The 18,469-nt window shown below is 42.2% G+C and overlaps 2 protein-coding genes across 4 annotated transcripts in view; one reads left to right on the top strand and one right to left on the bottom strand.

The window, feature by feature from the left end:
• The first annotated feature begins 20 nt into the window (after positions 1-20).
• LOC101740679 (focadhesin) overlaps positions 21-18,469 on the top strand; it is a 30,068-nt gene continuing 11,619 nt past the window's right edge. For 2 of the 3 annotated variants that reach the window (XM_038017504.2, XM_062673866.1), the window contains exons 1-9: positions 21-473; positions 2,646-2,840; positions 7,558-7,717; positions 8,405-8,547; positions 9,103-9,254; positions 10,032-10,597; positions 11,289-11,393; positions 12,094-12,215; positions 12,766-12,969. In XM_038017504.2, coding sequence (XP_037873432.1) covers positions 193-473; positions 2,646-2,840; positions 7,558-7,717; positions 8,405-8,547; positions 9,103-9,254; positions 10,032-10,597; positions 11,289-11,393; positions 12,094-12,215; positions 12,766-12,969 — 1,928 coding nt within the window. In that variant the 5' untranslated portion in view covers positions 21-192. Of the gene's footprint in view, positions 474-2,645; positions 2,841-7,557; positions 7,718-8,404; positions 8,548-8,690; positions 8,802-9,102; positions 9,255-10,031; positions 10,598-11,288; positions 11,394-12,093; positions 12,216-12,765; positions 12,970-18,469 lie in introns of those variants that run through there. The other variant, XM_038017506.2, reaches the window with a different exon arrangement.
• On the bottom strand, positions 7,220-17,546 carry LOC110385344 (lipase 1). The gene is made up of 2 exons (XM_021348501.3): positions 16,157-17,546; positions 7,220-7,519 (listed from the first exon to the last, which is right to left on the bottom strand). The coding sequence occupies exons 1-2, from the start codon at positions 17,302-17,304 to the stop codon at positions 7,468-7,470; spliced, it is 1,200 nt and encodes a 399-aa protein (XP_021204176.2). The 5' UTR covers positions 17,305-17,546; the 3' UTR covers positions 7,220-7,467.

Below are 18,469 nucleotides of genomic sequence, written 5' to 3'. Positions count from 1 at the left end.
TTTTTTTATTTCAAGATTTGGCTGTACGAGCAATGTGCCCTTTTCCTGTTCAAGTGAACAAGATGAACAAAAAATGACAACATTAAACAGCTGTTTGATTTAGGACTTAGGTTAGAAATTAACTTAAAAAAATCTGTATCTGCAATAGCCTATAAATTACCGGCTTACAAATTTTACACAGAAAACATAAAAATGGACGAAATCGAATACAAATTGAAAACTAACAACAGTGTCTTAATAGTCAACGCAGTAGAAAAGTTGATAACATTGATAAAATCAAAATTCAAACGTGAAGAACGACAGAGATTCGTTTTGGAAAACGAGGAATTGAAGTTTTTGAGGAAGAAATGTTCGTCCAAAGATCCTGTTGTGAGCCTGACAGCCTGTCAAGGACTCCTAGCGTTGGTGGAACTCGGTGTTTTGGAAATACCGCACACAATGTCCACTGTAGTAACACTCATACCGACTGCGCAGTAAGTACACGAATTCTCATTAAGTTTCCATATGGTACATTTAAAACTAAACTTAGTATAAATAAATTGTATGTTGATATTTTTGTAGTATCTCAGCTACTTCATTGCAGTGAGGTTATACTCAATTTTGTCTTATTAATTTTGATGTAGTATAAACAAATATGTATTAGGAGTACTAGTATTTATAATTAAAACAAAAAATATAACTAAGTAGCTTTTCAAGAATCAAAATAAAGACTATAAATTGATAAGAATTAAAAATACTTTATCAAAATAAATGTTTAAATATTAATTTATATTGTTTTCAAAGCTATTTCAATTTAATTACGTATCATTAGTATAATGTATTATATAAAATCAGGTATACAAGTAATAACTAATTGTTGTTTTATTTTCAAAATGGCCTCATCCACAAATAGAATAAGTTGGTATGTAACTTGATCTTGCCTAAAAGCAAACTTTTCATTCGACTTCATTGATTTTATTAACATTTATACCAAACACTCATAAACCATTCTAAATGTGCAAAGTAAATAATGTGTGTGAGCTTTAGCTAGGAAATTTGAACTTACTGGTGTAAGGGAAATTGATCAGCACATTTTTAATCCCTTGCCTTTTTGTCTCAAAGTAAACAGCTACCTTCTGTGGACCACATTAATCATTCAGCAGACCCTTTAGGAAGTCTGCATACAGAGTGCATTATAATCATTGATTTGATTAATCTTGTAATCCAAAGTAAACAGAAACATTATCACCACTTTTGTACATGTAACTTTAAATAATGTATACTTTTCGGTGTCAAAGAACTTGCTTCATAATATAAACATTATCAAAAAATTTTGCTATCTTTGATTTTTCGAGTCATATAATTAATGCTACTTTAACTTTTGTAATTTGCATTGTTGTGAAAACCCCATTCTTGACTGTGAAAAAACTGTGTGAAAATTGTAAAGTATTGGAAAACTCGGAGATAATAAAATGAAAATTGTAAACATTAGGTTCCACCATAAAAGTAGCTTTAATTACATTGTAAAAATATTTCTAAACAACAGCATCAATGTATTGCTTTTGTGCAAATTACTTCTACTTATATATATATATATATATATATATACACATACATACATAAGTTACTGCATATTGTAATAGTAATATCATTCGCTTGTAAAAATTGGAAACTACAAATTTAGGACTGTCGATTGTGGCACAAGCTGTTCAGATATTCATTCCCATAATGTACCTCATATTTGCTTACAGCATCATCTCAGTCACACAGTGATATGACTGTCATTTATTGTTGTTTGAGTGAGGATTGGAGAATGTTTTTTATTGCTTAGATGGGTAGATGAACTCACAGCCCACCTGGTGTTAAGTGGTTACTGGAGCCTATAGACATCTACAACGTAATTGTGTATGGCCGTATTGTGTATGGCCTTATGCGCCACCCACCTTGAGATATAAGTTCTAAGATCTCAGAATAGTTACAACGGCTGCCCCACCCTTCAAACCGAAACACATTATCACGGCAGAAATAGGCAGGGCGATGATACCTTCCCGTGCGGACTCACAAGAGGTCCACCACCAGTGAAAGATATGTTTTATTATTATGGTTGACTATGACGGATGGAGTATTTTCTGAGTGGACCGGCAACTATTCTGAGTTTATATTGTTCGGGGATTCATTGTGTTAGAGTTAACATCCAAAATCGAATAAGTAGTAGAGTAGACAGATAAAAATAAATAAATAAATAAAACAGAGGCTTGGCCGTGCTAGATTGCTGAAGTCCTTGAGAAATGGTCATCACTCGTCTTAGAGTAAATGATACATTTTATATATCGATATAGTGTGTCCCCAGATCCACATCCAGAATAGTGATAATTCTTGCCCTGCGGTTTCTGTTCTTTTTTTAAATAAATAATTATTATGTATACATATGTATATTAACTTTAGTATGATAATGTCTTTTTGCAGCAAACGATCAAAGCCTATGATTTCATCCGTAATAATATCTGCTGCTGCACTCATTAATCTATATAGAATAACTCATTTAGCATTTAAATGTGCAATAATGGTGGCCATCAAATGCAAATTGCTTTTGAACCTAATCTACTAAAGTAAAATAATTAAGTGATGAATAGCTTACTGCTTATAATCAAACATTCTGTTTTCAGTAATTACTCCGCGATAATCTCGACAATGGCAGGTCTTCTCATTCTCGATCTGAAGTCGCGTCTCGATGGCTACAAATGTCAGTTCAATCTCAAATCACCAAAGCATCCATTTATAACAGTACTGGAGAAGAACAAAGGTGCCGAAGATGATGTGCTGGCTCAGATGCATTCTCTTTGTACGCATCCTGATTACACGTAAGTAATCTATACATATAAATAAAATTGGAGTGTCTGTTTTTGATATTGAAATAACCACTTTTTACTACATGCATAATAATATGAATATATATTGCGATACATTCACCAAAATATTTTTTTTTACAATTTTTATCTGTCTGGTGTTCCGGCTAATCTCTGGAATGGCTGGACCGATTTTGACGAGACTTTCACTGATAGGTAGCTGATGATATAAGGAGTAACTTAGGCTATTTTTTTAGACTAGCTTCGCCCCGCGGCGTCACCCGCAGTTATTGTCGTACCGCGCGCAACATGGCGGGCTTCGCCAATCAATCCATAATAAAATTTAACGTTTCCGAAGCGAAGCGAGGGCGGGTCGCTAGTCTTAAATATAAAAAAAAGTCGAAGTCCATCTTTTTTTTTTTTTTTTTTTTTTTTTTTTTATTGCCTTTGTAGGCAGACGGGCATACGGCCCACCTGATGGTGAGTGGTTACCGTCGCCCATGGACTTCAGCAATGCCAGGGGCAGAGCCAAGCCGCTGCCTACCGCTTAATACTCTCCACAAGCCTCGTTTGAAGAAGGACATGTCATAGCGCTCGGGAAACACCGTGGAGGGGAGCTCATTCCATAGCCGGATGGTACGTGGCAAAAAAGATCTCTGGAAACGCACTGTGGATGACCGCAGTGGCTCCAGGTAGTATGGATGAACTCTACTCCGGTGGCGGGCGGTGCGATGGTAAAAACGAGATGCTGGTATCATCTCGAACAATTCCACAGAGCACTCCCCATGGAACATACGGTACAAAATACAGAGGGAACCGAAGTCCCTCCGCAGACCCAGAGGCTCCAAACGATCCGAGAGAATGGGATTATCGACAATCCGAACGGCCCTCCTCTGTATGGAGTCAAATGGAAGAAGCTGGTATTTGGGAGCCCCAGCCCAGAGATGGGAGCAGTACTCCATGCGAGGCCGGACTTGTGCTTTATAAAGCAAAAGTCTTTGTCCAGGCGTGAAGTACCGCTTCGCTCTGTTGAGGACTCCCAGCATTTTGGACGCCAACTTGGCTTTGCCTTCCAAATGACTCCGAAACTGGACATCGCTCGAAATGTCGACCCCAAGTATCCCGATACTCTCGGAAGGTTGCAGGGATACTCCTTGGAATTGCGGCGCCATGACAAAGGGGTCCTTCTTCGCAGTGAACGCGCAAACTTGTGTCTTTATCGGGTTGAATTGAACCAAGTTCAATTCACCCCATTCGGAGACTCGCCCCAGAGAGTTCTCCACTTCAGACACAAGTTTTGATCGTCTCTCTTGCACCACGCTCCGAGAGAGACTCTGATGGCCGATATATCGCGCATCCCCCGTGCTGTCATCTGCATAGCAATGCATGCCATCAATAGACAGCATGTCATTGATATACAGGATGAAAAGCGTGGGGGAGAGCACCGAACCTTGTGGAACGCCAGCGTTAATGGTCATGGTATCAGAACAGTCACCGTCTACAACGACCGTGATGCTCCGCCCATCCAAAAAGCTAGCGATCCACTTGCAGAGACCCTCGGGGATTCCGTAAGATGGTAACTTCGATAGAAGTGCCCTATGCCAGACCCTGTCGAAGGCCTTCGCGATATCAAGGCTCACAGCAAGAGCCTCGCCCTTGCTTTCCAAGGCTTCAGCCCACCTGTGAGTAAGGTATACAAGAAGATCGCCAGCTGAGCGACCGTGACGGAAACCGTACTGTCGGTCACTGATCAGCTGGCGATCCTCCAGATACTTCAGGAGTTGTATATTAATTATTCGCTCCATCACCTTGGAAAGCAAGGAAGTTATCGCGATAGGCCTATAGCTCGATGGGTCCGACCGGTCACCCTTCTTGGGGATAGGGTGGACGTGGGCAGTCTTCCATGAAGACGGAACCCTGTTAGTGCAATAAGAGAGGCGATACAAACGCGTTAGCGCAGGCGTCAGCTCAGGGGCGCACGTTTTCAGAACCACTGCAGGGATGCCGTCTGGCCCGCTCGACTTATGGACGTCCAGGAGTCGGAGTTCCCGCCTGACTGCACACTGTGTAAAGCAGATCTCGGGCAGGGAACTATCACACCGGAGGATGTTCGGTGGTGTGGCACCCCCGTCGTCCACAGTCGAGTTCGAGGCGAAGAGTTTGACCAGAAGGTCAGCCTTCTCTTTCGCACTATGGGCCAGACTGTCATCGGACTTGCGTAGTGGTGGGAGACTAGACCTGCAAAAGTTTCCTTCTGCAGCTTTGGCGAGCGACCAAAAAGCACGGCTCCCAGAGGGATAGCTCTTCAGTCGCTCGCCAATTCTAGCAACGTGCTCCGACTTCGCCTTGGCAATAACCTTCTTGTAGGACCTGGAAGCGGCGTTATATTTCCGCCTTTCCTCTGAGATGTTAGGGTCCTGACGTCTCCTGGCATTATCCCATGCCACGTATGCGGACCGCTTGAGGTGTGCAGCATCCCTGCTGGCATTGTTATACCAGGGTCTGCTGCGACCCCCAACGGGCACTTCAGAGGAGGGAATAAACAATTCCATCCCCTGGAGCACCACGTCTTTAAGACGGTCCGCACAGACGTCAGGATCAGCAGAGGAAAAGCAGAACCGCCCCCATGGGTAGGATGCGTAAAATTCACGCAATCCATCCCAATCTGCTGACATATACCGCCAAACTCTTCGATACCCGGTCGTCGTTCGACGATCAGGACGAGAGAGTGGAACGGCAGCACGAATAAGGCAGTGATCAGACGATCCAAGCGGAGCGTCGACCACCACACTGTATCCGGCCGGATCTGTGGTCAGCAGAAGGTCCAACAAAGAAGGCTCGTGCCCCTCGATATCTGGGACACGGGTGGGCTGTGTCACCAGCTGGGAGAAGCCGTAGGCCAAGGCGAAATCGTAGGCAGTCCGACCCGGGAGGTCAGTGGTTCTGGACCCCAACCACTCTTGGTGGTGAGCGTTAAAGTCTCCAAGAACCACCACCTCCGCAGATGGGTACTGCTCAAGCACGCGGTTAGTCCCCTCTTGCACATGCTCAAACAGAGCTGAACCTGCATCACTGCTGTGGGACCTGTACAGGCACGCGTAGATTCGGCTACGGCCCCCGTGATCTACGCGCAGCCACAAGAGGGACAGGTCCCGTTGTTCGAGGCCCCGAAGACGGCGACAACAGACATCAGCCCGGACGAATACGCACACCCCGGCTTTACGCAGGAAGTTGTGCTCCAATACGTAGCCGGGGTATTCAAGGTATGAGGTATCATCCGGAGCAGATATCTGCGTCTCCGTTAAAAAAAGCAGGGCAGGCTGCGCCGTCTCAAGGTGGTGGTGTACGGCGTCAAGGTTGCTATGTAGGCCCCTGACATTGCTGAAATCCACATTAAATGTGGAATGGGGAGCCGCCTGTAAAACCCTTTTCTTTTTTTTCGACTTCATTAAGTTGTTATATTTCGGGAGAGTAGGATTAGGAGAGGTAGGATGTTAGAGGTGAGATCGAGGCAACACCTGAATGAAGCGCGGAACATAGTACGTGCTCGACCACGGGTTGCGTGAGAGACTGACGCAGGGCATGGAAGGGCCCCCAGTCCACTCTGCGTGCGATCGCCGGGATCCACTCCGGTCTCCGACTCCGGCACGACGACCGCACGGCAGAATTTTACACCGGTTGGCGGGACAGCTTCCCGGGGCGGAGTTTAGTAGAGACACCCGGGTTCAGGTCCCCTACTGACCGGCGGGCGGCAGCGGATACCGTTTCACTGGGTCTCCCTATACCCCCGTCAAACAATCACGCCCCGCGAGTTCGCACGCACGTCTGCTCCGCAAGTTCCAGGCGTAACCAAGACTCACCCCCAACAAGGAAGGGGAAAGGGAAGGGATAGAACTGGCTCTCCAACCCACACGCCGGAACACAGCTAGGCTATTTGGCGGCGGATTCTAGTTGGAGGGTGGTCGCCAGCCAGTCGGACTAAGTCCTACCACCGGTTATGTTTTCGGCTCCCGTTTAGCACCACCCAGGGGTCACTTGTAGGGAATCGCGGGTTAAACCTACGGAAGCGGGAAGCACCAACCCCCAAAATTCGTTTAGTATGAATTTTGAACTATGAAAATTCATACTAAACGTATGCATTCATACGTTTAGTATGAATTTTCATAGTTATAACTTTAAGCATTTTTTTTTATTGGAATGCATTGAAATGGATATTGAGAACCGAGGACCGGGGTCAGTGATAAAGGTCCCTAGAGCATCCAGCTGTGGACAACTGTAGGCTGATTATGATGAATTGATTATTGTAATATGATTTAAATATAACACAATACAACTGTATACCAAAATATCAGCTCAAATATCAAATCTCACCAAGACGTCAGTAATAATCAGTATACACTGTGGGTGACTCACATGTATTTATTAATTTTATGATATTTTATTATAAATCATACAAAACATTATTTACACTAAACAAAATTAATTCACAAGCATAGTCAGGTGATAACTGCAGTATAGCGGCGCTGATAATATTTCGCTACTACATCGGTGCATAGACGAACCGGTCGTCGCATTTTTATCGATCCAACGCCAACATTCGAAATCTGACTTGCGAGCGCGCATCCTGTATTATCTTTCTGTGCTACGCCTTTTTAATTATTGCTTTTTGTATCCAGTTCTCCCGTTCAACGATCCTTTAATACAAACAAAAATAATATCAATTCCGTTGTAGAGTTTCTTCGAATAGTCTAGAACTCCTTAGAGCAGTCTTCCTCTGGTTGACGTGTAACCCTCAACGAGACGGGGGCTCGAGGCCGTGGCAGCTGTTGCTGAGTCTCCCCCAGGGTCAAGCTAAGTCGTTGCTGCTCCTAGCTTGCCTCAGTTGCCAACAGGTATGTATGCATGTGTGTAGTCCAAACAATAAAATATTAATCCTTGTCACATACGCTAATAAATATTATTTATTTATTGTAACATACGCTGTTTTGTCATTGTTTTTCTTCTCCACATACATAAAGACATGAAAAGGTGATATAATTTATTTATCTTTATATATATATTTGTTCTGTGCATGTGTTTGTCACTGAATTACTCTTAAACGGCTGGACCGATTTGAATGATTTTTTTATGCGTTTGGGTGGCACCCTGGATGATTTAGATTCACAAATCAGCCCGGCAGATGGCGCAACAGTCGATATCTAGGTTATTTATCTTTCCAAGAAATAATTTATATGGCAAAACGTTTGCCGGGCCAGCTAGTACTGTATAAAATACTTTTCATTCCAAAATCATTGAATGTCGTCACTACGGGGCTCAAACCGGAGTGATGCTAACACTGATCCTAGCAAGAGCCGTGCTTCGCAGAATCTACCACCGGATCGGAAACGCGACCCACTGAGAAGATCCGGCGAGAAACTCAGTGGGCTGTATCTATGGGTTAATTCGCTCGTCAAGCCCTTCGTCGCAAGCGCTGGGTTCGACCAGGACGGTGACCGGGTTTATTCGTAGATTATAGTATAGTTTAATATAGTATAGTAATGCAAGTAGTAAATAGCGAAAATTTGTTAATTGACTTCCAGATATGCAACTCGTCGTTAATAGAGAGAGCATTCAGTGCTTACTCGGCTGTCACCGATGCCGCCATTTACCAGCAGGATAAAGAGACGGTTAGGGCCTTACTGCCCATGCTGGCTAGAATCACCAATGAGCTGATCAAGCATGGGTAAGTTACTTCAAAATTGATCGCGGTAATTGCAGCAGGCTCTACATTGCCGTTGCTGCAACTGGACCAGAGCCCAGGGCCCAAGACCCATGCTGGCTAGAATCACCAATGAGCTGATCAAGCATGGGTAAGTTACCTAAAAATTGATCGTGGTCATTGCAGCGGGCTCTACATTGCCGTTGCTGCAACTGGACCAGAGCTCAGGGCTCAAGACCCATGCTGGCTAGAATCACCAATGAGCTGATCAAGCATGGGTAAGTAACCTCAAAATTGATCGTGGTCATTGCAGCGGGCTCTACATTGCCGTAGCTGCAATTGGACCAGAGCCCAGGGCCCAAGATCCACCTCCCACAGTTCGACCGGTAGTGATCTAGTGATGATCGTTAATTGTCGGGTAGGGCAGCCGTTGTATCTCAGTATAGTTACAACGGCTGCCCCACCCTTCAAACCGAAACGGATTGCTGCTTCACGGCAGAAATAGGCAGGGCGGTGGTACCTACCCGTGCGGACTCACAAAAGGTCCTACCATCAGTAAATCTCTTTTGATCCTTACAGTCGTGACCCGCGTCCCTGCTACATCCTGATGGAGCGTTGCTTCAACCTGGACGCTGCGGAACTCAGGACCGTCGCCGGCCTGGTTCTGATGATCTTAGCTGACAACTTGCCCCACACGTCGGCTCTGTACCTCCATGAGCTTTTTAACTTGTGTAAGTGAAGCTGACAAAGTCCAAATTGACGCCGGTACATGGATGTCTTAACCGCTTTAAGACATGATAGATTTCTCAAAGGGGAGTTCACAGAAGGTGTCCGGATGCTGCCACTAGTGATTACTAAGTTTTTTTAATTCATGTTTTGCTCAATGTCGTTCTTTTATTGAGAACTCTCTGGTGGTCTGCAGTTTCGCCAGCGTGGGTCATACTTTGTATCGCCTGGGCGGAGCCTCTTGCTTAGAAATAGTATAAAAAGCAGCCTATATTACTTCCCAGGGTATAAAACTGTTTTTAAACCGAATTTTGTTCGGATATTGAATCGGTAACAGCATGAAAGCGAATTCGAAACAAACAGACAAAAAACGTTGGTTTATGAAGTATTACTCATTTCTATATACTTCGATAATGTATAAAAAGACGGTTTCTACGGTTATAATAAATTATTTAAAAAAGACAGGCAATAAAAAAAACAAGCTTTTTTTATTGCTTAGATGGGTGGACGAGCTCGCAGTCCACCTGGTATCAAGTGGTTACCGAGTCCATAGACATCTATAACGTAAATGTCCCACCCACCTTGAGATATAAGTTCTAAGGTCTCAGTATAGTTACAACGGCTGCCCCACCCTTCAAACCGAAACGCACTACTGCTTCACGGCAGAAATAGGCAGCGTGGTATCTACCCGCGCGGACTCACAAGAGGTCCTACTACCAGTGAAACTGTAATATAAACGACCCGTTAAGAAATCTTCATAAATCAAACAATCTCACTTTCAGGTTTAAATATTATAAATAAATACGCGTACACACAGATCTCGATCAACTACCTGATCGCTTTAACGTTACAGTGGCTTAATATGCCATCTTATCTCACCGCTTCTGCCTTGAAAAGTGCATCGAGAATCCTCGATATTTACCAAGAGGACGCCGGAGAGGACACCAGGATGTACATGACGAATTTAAATACGAATAAAACATTTCAAACATTACTGCACACGGACAAACATCTTTCAATAGTCTACAATTTGAATCGAAACTATGAACGTCTGCGCGACAATCCGGACAAATTAAAATGTTGGGTGTCTGATATTAGTTCTCTAGATAACGCGGTCAAATACGACATGTTGCCGCTATTGCTCGGTGTTGCCATGTCGCAAAACATCGAGGGGGATCAGGAGGAGATCGTGTTGCAATCATTAAATATTTTAATTGATCTGGTTGATTATAACAAGGATATGTCTGTACAACTTTTACCGATCTTGCTCTATAAAATATCGCACGATATATCGCCGTCTATCAAAATGGAGTGTCTGAAGGCTTTACCGCTAATGGCTAAGAGCAAGGTGAGTTTTGGTGATTTACATAATTTAATAGTTACTAATAGTGAAATAAATAAAATGGAGGGCGTGCAACTTGATCCACATGAAAGAAGTGAAACTTCTTTTGGCGGCGTGTAGTATTGTGGTTTTCTTCATTTTTCATCCTTAAATCAAATATATCTTGTAATGGGGAATGCTGTGTGTAAGAGAAACGACTTAGCTCGCTTTATCCTGTACCTTTCTCCACGGTCGAATGGTTCGCGAGACGCTTTGTCTATTATCTCACTCTCGCTCTTCCTAAATTGTATCTTTTCTCTCTAGCCGTAACGAATCTGCCGCGAGTTAAATTTTACATTCATTGCGCTTAAAGAAGTTTCACTTCGAAAAGTATAAGTTACTGTCTACTAAGCTAAGCTTATCGTACCAGATTATTCTACCAGTACTCTTTACCACTTCCTGATTTAACAGTGGGATGGATTATTTCCACGCCATATAACGCAATAGGTTACTATTTTTTTTCCTACCTAAGCTGTTAGCCTTGAGAGGCTATTTCAGCGTAACCTTAACTAGTAGGTGAGCTCACGGGGCTCAAACCGGAGTGATGCTAACACTGACTCTAGCAAGAGCAGTGCTTCGCAGAATCTACCACCGGATCGGAAACGCGACCCACTGAGAAGATCCTGCGAGATAAACTAAAATAATCTCAATTTTACAGGAAAATGTGCCAACAATAGTGTCGATATTGAACAAGCTGAAGGTCAATAAAGGTGTGCCGATTTCGTTCCTGATCAGTCTGTATACGAGTCTAAGTGAAACGCAGGCAAGTTGGATACATCGCAGGCAAGCGATACGGAACAAAAAAAGGCTTGCGTTAATTATTTCCGTGAATTTAAACAATATTTAAATTTCGTCTATGGGCTACCTTTTTTTCTTGATTACTTTGTGGCCTATGGTAGCGAGACCTTTAAGCCAAGTCTTAATTTTATTCTTACATTCTGTTATAATAAGAAAAATGAGATGAAGTTATTAATTTAAGGCTTTAATCAATCAGGATGAAGTTAAATGAAACGAGATGAGATGGGATGAAATATAATCTCAGTAAAATGGTGGTTATTTACTAAGACTATTTTAGTAGACATTTTTGTCAGAACCCGAAAAATTACGTCCAGCGGCTGTATTTCATTTTCCTACAGATTTCACAGATGGTAAACAGTTAATAAACCATTACATTACATACATTAGTTATTACACATTCAAACCTGAAGAAAGACTAAATGAACAAAATATAACAATTCACACGACTTCGCTCCTCGCGTTCCCCCCAAAAATTCTACAGAGTCACAAATTGACTAAGCCTAAAGCCTAAAATAAAGATTAAAAAAATATATTTCGTATATGGCAACATTGGCATTTGTATGTTAGCGACGGAATACAATAATCAATTGATATTACTAAACGAATGTAATGTGATAAATAGTTGAGTCCTTATCCTCAAAACAGTTCCCTTTTCTGTTCTCCAGGTCCGCTGCTTTCCATACCTTCAGGAGTTGTTGGTTGACCCCGGCGCGGGGAGGCCAGACGATCTGAAGTGGGAAGTCGACGTAGCTAGAGCTCTATCGGTCAAACGCATCTGCGAGATAAGGTAGGCTCAATACTGTCAGAGACTTTTTGGCGGGAACGCGAGGAGTGAAGTTGTGTGATTTGTTTTATTTTTGTCTATTTAGTATTTCTTCAGGTTTAAACGTGTAATAACGGTGGTCTATTAACTGTTTAATATCTGTGAAAGTGCACAAGTGTGGGAAAATGAAACAAAGCCGCTTGACGTAACTTCTCGGGATCCTCCAAAAAGTTCACTGAAAAAAATCTCAGTAAATGACACCATTTTACTTGAGATTATAATATTTCATCCCATATTATCTCATCTCATTTCGTTTAATTTCATGCCAGTTGATTAATGTCTCAAATTAATCATCATCATTTCGTTTCATTTCACTCTATATTATCATTTTTCATAAAAATTAGAATAAGACATGACTTAAAGGTCTTAGTTACCAGGTCATAAAATACCTTTAAAAAATTAAGTATGTGGCGCCGTTTCGCTGTGATGTCTTACAAGTTTCGGTAACCACTACGCAGCAGGTAGACCGCGAGCTCGTGTGGACATCTAGAGCAATAAAAAAACGATTGAACAGGGGCTCGTCTCACGGCGTGGAACTGGTGTCGGTGATCTCGACGCTGTTGAACCGCTGCGGCGACAAGTCCGGGTCGGCGGCGACCTCGGCCGCGCTGCAGAGCATCGCCCGGCTGTGGCGCAGCGCGTCCATTGCGCCGCCGAGCACGTGGCGCGCATTGGAACCCAAACTCGGACGCGACACACGACCTCTGGTGCAAATCAGGTGACTCACTTGACGCAACTTGTTTTTTTTTATTGCACTAATAAGATGAGCATACGGCCCAGTGAATGGTGAGTGGTTACCGTCGCCCATGCAATGCCAGGGGCAGAGCCAAGCCGCTGCCTATTATGTCACGCTTAAGGAAATTTCGGCAATAGTAATAGATCTTTACCTATGAACATAGTGTTGCGATACTGGTCATTTGAAACGTAACGAAAAATTAGCTGGCAATGAATACTAAATTCAATGGAGTTTTTGATTTAAAAAATATTGAATTGTATTTTGAAATTAGTCATTTATTTATTTATTCCTGTTTTATTTTTACTATATTTGTATCATTTTTATCAATATGAACACAATAAAGATAGCAGTAGTTTTATTATCGAACATGAGTTCCGCAAACGGTTCACAATATTAATGACAGCAGCTATCAACGTTACCATCAAAACAGTATTGGTCCATTTGCATCAAATTGGCAAGATAAGAAAAACTTGATGAGAAAGATTATAACATGAATTGAACGATCGCCAACGCGACGACCGCGTTAAGGTATGCCTTGCGTGTTATAACTTTTTTTTTTCCTACCTAAACTGATAGCCTTGAGAGGCTATATCAGCGCCGCCTTAACTAGTAGGTGAGCTCACGGGGCTCAAACCTGATGACGTTGCTAACACGAAGCTGGTAGATTCTGCGAAGCACGGCTCTTGCGTGCGCTTCGCAGAATCGGACCGGATCGGAAACGCGACCCACTGAGAAGATCCGGCGAGAAACTCAGTGGGCTGTGTCTGAGGGTTGGCATGACAAGGGATAACACGAAGCGATTTTACACCGCATTCTAACTTGCGATGAAAAGTAACTTATTTAAACTGTAAGCAGTCATCATGGTGGCTAGACCCTGGCTCAACACTTAGGCAATACCCCAAACGAAAATATACCCCTAGTGTTATGGTAATTTTTTTGGTGGTCTAGTGCCCGTCGTAGCCTAAGGGATAAGACGTCCGGTGCATTCGTGTTGAGCGATGCACCGGTGTTCGAATCCCAGGCGGGTACCAATTTTTCTAATGAAATATGTACTAACAAATGTTCACGATTGACTTCCACGGTGTAGGAATAAAATCGTGTAATAAAAATTAAACCCGCAAAATTGTAATTTGCGTAATTACTGGGGGTAGGACATCTTGTGAGTCCGTCCGGGTGGGTACCACCACCCTGCCTATTTCTGCTGTAAAGCAGTAATGCGTTTCGGTTTGAAGGGTGGGGAGCCGTTGTAGCTATACTTGAGACCTTAGAACTTATATCTCAAGGTGGGTGGCGCATTTACGTCGTAGATGTCTATGGGCTCCAGCAACCACTTAACAGCAGGTGGGCTGTGTGCTCGTCCACCCATCTAAGCAATAAAAAAAAAAAGCAATCGCAAGGCGCCTTCGTATAATATGAAAACATTTGAGTATCGGTTTCATTCAATGCAAACGCGTTGTCTACGTCAGGGAAACCTTGGCACTGACTTTGAATTTGTTTTTGATTTGAAACGTTGCCGGAAACATTAGACATTGGAAGGTGTTAATTATATATGCGAGTAGCATTTGTGTGTGAAGTGGCAGTGGACAGGACACATTGCTCGCGGAACGGATGGCCGTTGGGGCCAGAAGGTTCTTGAGTGGCGACCGCGTACTGGAAGACGTAGCGTGGGTAGGTCTCCCACAAGGTGGGCCGACGACCTATTGAGGTTCGCGGGGATCCGCTGGATGTAGACAGCGCGGGACCGGTCTTTGTGGCGAGGCTTGGGGGAGGCCTATGTCCAGCAGTGGACGTCCATGGGCTGATAGAATAGAAGCATTTGTGAGAAACTTGGATGTTTTCGTTTTCTAATAACAAGACATTACATTAACAAAATATTACATGAAGTATGGTTCCGGAGCTAATATCCGTGGAGTAATAATAATAAATAAATAATAAATATTTACTAACAATCACACCACGTTAACTGGTCCCGTGATAAGTTCGTAAAGAACTTGTGTTACAGGTACCAGATAACGGAAATAAATGTAAGATTTTTATTATACACATACATATATTTAAGATACATCCATAACCCTGGAAAAGACATTTATATTTATCATACAAATATCTTCCCTTGGCGGAATTCGAACCCGCGACCCCCTTGTGTAGTGACCATGTCACTTACCACTACACCAGACGGTCGTTAAAAATACGTATAATAAATAGTATTTATAAATACGCCAACGCGATTCAGATTTTTGATAGAACTACATACTTCTATTTGCCGATAATTATAACTATCTTCTTCTATATCGTTCCCTCATTGCTGAAGTCGTCGTGGCCTAAAGGATAAGACGTCGGGTGCATTCGTGTTGAGCGATGCACCGGTGTTCGAATCTCAGGCGCTTGTGCCAATTTTTCTAATGAAGTACGTACTCAGCAAATGTTCGTGATTGACTTCCACGGTGAAGGAATAACATTATGTAATAAAAATCAAACCCGCAAAATTATAATTTGCGTAATTACTGGTGGTAGGACCTCTTGTGAGTTCGCGCGGGTAGGTACCACCACCCTGCCTATTTCTGCCGTGAAGCAGTAATGCGTTTCGATTTGAAGGGTGGTGCAGCCGTTGTAACTATACTTGAGACCTTAGAACTTATGTCTCAAGGTGGGTGGCGCATTTACGTCGTAGATGTCTATGGGCTCCAGTAACCACTGAACATCAGGTGGGCTGTGAGCTCGTCCACCCATCTAAGCAATAAAAAAAAGGATCGCGACCACATGTGACGTTCTTCCACTGTATTCGATCACGGGTGGTAAGGACCGCATGGTACAAACTGCCACCAAGTGCTTCTCTTGCTAGATCTGACCATCTAAAGTACGCGAAATGTAAAAAGACTTCTCACTGTTTTACACTTACCGATCTTACTCTACGACCAGCGATGGTCACTTTTACGAATTCTGTTCAAAGTTATAGTAAAAAATTGGTTGCACTATAAAAATCTTGTGTAAGTGAAATTCAAACCATCAAAATTAAACTTGTTCATATAGATAGGCAGCAAGCAAGGATCACAGCTCACGGATACACCAATTTGCAGAACACGACATAATTTATTGATTCATGTAACAAAAAAAAAGAAACATTTAGGTATATTTACGAAAATATTATTATTATTATATTAATACTTACAAAACTTTTTTTAATACCTTTAAAACGTGCGGAAAAAGATATGCGTCCATGTTTCTGCCCCACACGTGGTCTATGTGATTGAATTGATCCCTAGACATTTGCCGGTATTCGACAATATTGGGCAAACTATTTAGGAGTAAACGCACGTCCTTAGCTGAGGTCAACTTGTCGTTTTTACCGACAAACAGAGCCACGGGCATAGTCACCTTGCCGAGGTCGTATTCCGGTGCGCTCACCGCATTGTAAACCTTCAGATTTTGTGCTCTTCCAAAGTCGTATTGGCTGAATCGAGTTTTCTCCGAAATTTGCGCCAAATGCATGATATTCCGTCGCGACGTGGCCGTCGGGTAGTGATTTAGAACAACCGGAACGAATTCCTCCTCAAATTCTTGCTCATCCTTCCCGGCTAGCTCGAAGAAAATGTCACGACAGATCCGAACTCGCATTACGGTCTCAGTGCACCAATATCGGATGAATTTTCTCAGTGAGGGACTGAAGATTTCCTCTTCGTCGAACGCCAAGAGGACTTCGTTGATGACTATTCTGCTTTGTATCATTAATTCAAAGACTGTCGGTACGTATGTCAGGAAACAAACCGGCCCTAAAGACGTTAAAACTCTCACTTTCTCGTTGTATTCAGGTCTGGTCGCGCCCAGCACGTAGAAATTCGTGTTTCCTTGAGAATGAGCGACCGCGCTCAATTTTTTGACTCCATTTACCTTTAAAATGTGGTTTATGAACGCGGGCAGGTCGTAGTAGCCGACCTCGTGGAATGTAAACTCCCAGAATCGTTTATCGCTGGGTTCCAGGGTAACGTGGCGACGCGAGTAGGTGGATCCTCTAGTGTTAGCAGCCCACACGTCGTAGCCTTCTCTCGCTAGGGTCGCAGCTAAAGAGTTCTGCCCTCTCAATATGAAAGTATCGGCTGAATCCACGATGCCGTGTAACAGGAGTACTGGTCGCCTCTTATCTCCTTCGATATGAAACATTTTGAGTATGTAACCGTCTTCTGTTTGAACGTCGATTTCTTCAACAGAAAATCCACATTTGTAACCTAGGGATGTGAAATTCGATGCGGCTTTTATATAGTTACTTCGTTTTCTAGCTAAAACTTGGACGAGAAGGAGCAGAATTATTTTAATTTTCATTGTTTTTTTAAAAAAAAAATCCAGCGAACGCGTCAGCTAACAGACCGATTCCGTAAATAAGTGTTGAATGTTATATTTGCACAATCTATGTCGTATCTATGCTCGATACAATAGTCTAATTTAAATTTTTCTCATATGCACTTTTATTTTTAGACAACATCTTTACAAATAGATTTAAAAAAAAAGGTGAAGTTAAGTCGCTGTAGCTTCCTGTCACTACAAACTTCATAGAAGAACCGCGATTAATTAATTGAAACCGTGAAAATTTACAGAATGATCTATCACACAATTTTGAACAATACAAATTCAATCCAAAATTCACGGGATTAAGTAGCAAAATTCAATGTAGATACTTAAAGCTCGTAACTGTCTCTTCACTAATCAGTGTTTAAATAAGAAATTTTAATATTTATAATGGTACATATAATGATTTTTACGGGACAAAATCCAAAACACAGCGCAACAATGGTCAGACGCTAAATTATAGTTAATAACTTTAATAAAGATGTATCCACCAACGTAACGTATGGTATAAATGGTCCAGTACGATATTATTCAAGCGGAAGGTTAAATAAAACTGCAACGCGTAGTTGTTCAACCTCTTAGCAACTTGTTCACCTTATACAAGGTTATTTTGCATATATTTTGGTGTTTATTAATGACATTTACATACATTGATAGAACGTAATGAACCCAACGCTTCTCACTAAGCAGAATTTCTCGCGTAATCATGATTATCATTCCGATTAGGGTCCTCAAATTGCGATACTTTAAGACAAATTTTTGTGTATGGAAACTATTGACATCTTGTAGCGGATGCCCCTAAACTTAATATATACACTTAATAAATATACACACATATGTTTAAGTAATATCACTATCACACTACACCTACCAAGGTTCATCTCTGCACCCCCCTAAGGTAGACTGTCAGAGAATGCCTATGGCATTAAGTCCGCCTTTACTGTCTATTATATAAAGTTATAAATAAATATATAAATAAATTTAAATGTTATTAAAGTTAAGGCATTTAAGTCTTTATTTGTTATATCCAAATTGATCTGAAAATTTACAAAATCCTTAATTAAAAATACAATATAGGATAGGTAATTTGTTACCACCATCAACAGGAGCAATGAAAAACTAAACGAAGCGAAGCCATCTA

The sequence above is a fragment of the Bombyx mori genome, chromosome 19 (genome assembly GCF_030269925.1).
Source record: "Bombyx mori chromosome 19, ASM3026992v2".
NCBI lineage: Eukaryota > Metazoa > Arthropoda > Insecta > Lepidoptera > Bombycidae > Bombyx > Bombyx mori.
This window is presented reverse-complemented; position numbering and strand designations above follow the sequence as displayed.

Bases quoted from the DNA above. Each gene is read 5' to 3' on its own strand.
- LOC110385344 (XM_021348501.3), bottom strand. From the start codon at position 17,304: ATGAAAATTAAAATAATTCTGCTCCTTCTCGTCCAAGTTTTAGCTAGA. The intron at 7,520-16,156 runs GTAAGTATTAAT...TTTGTATTAAAG, and splicing joins AAGGTATTAAAAAAAGTTTT to GATCGTTGAACGGGAGAACT.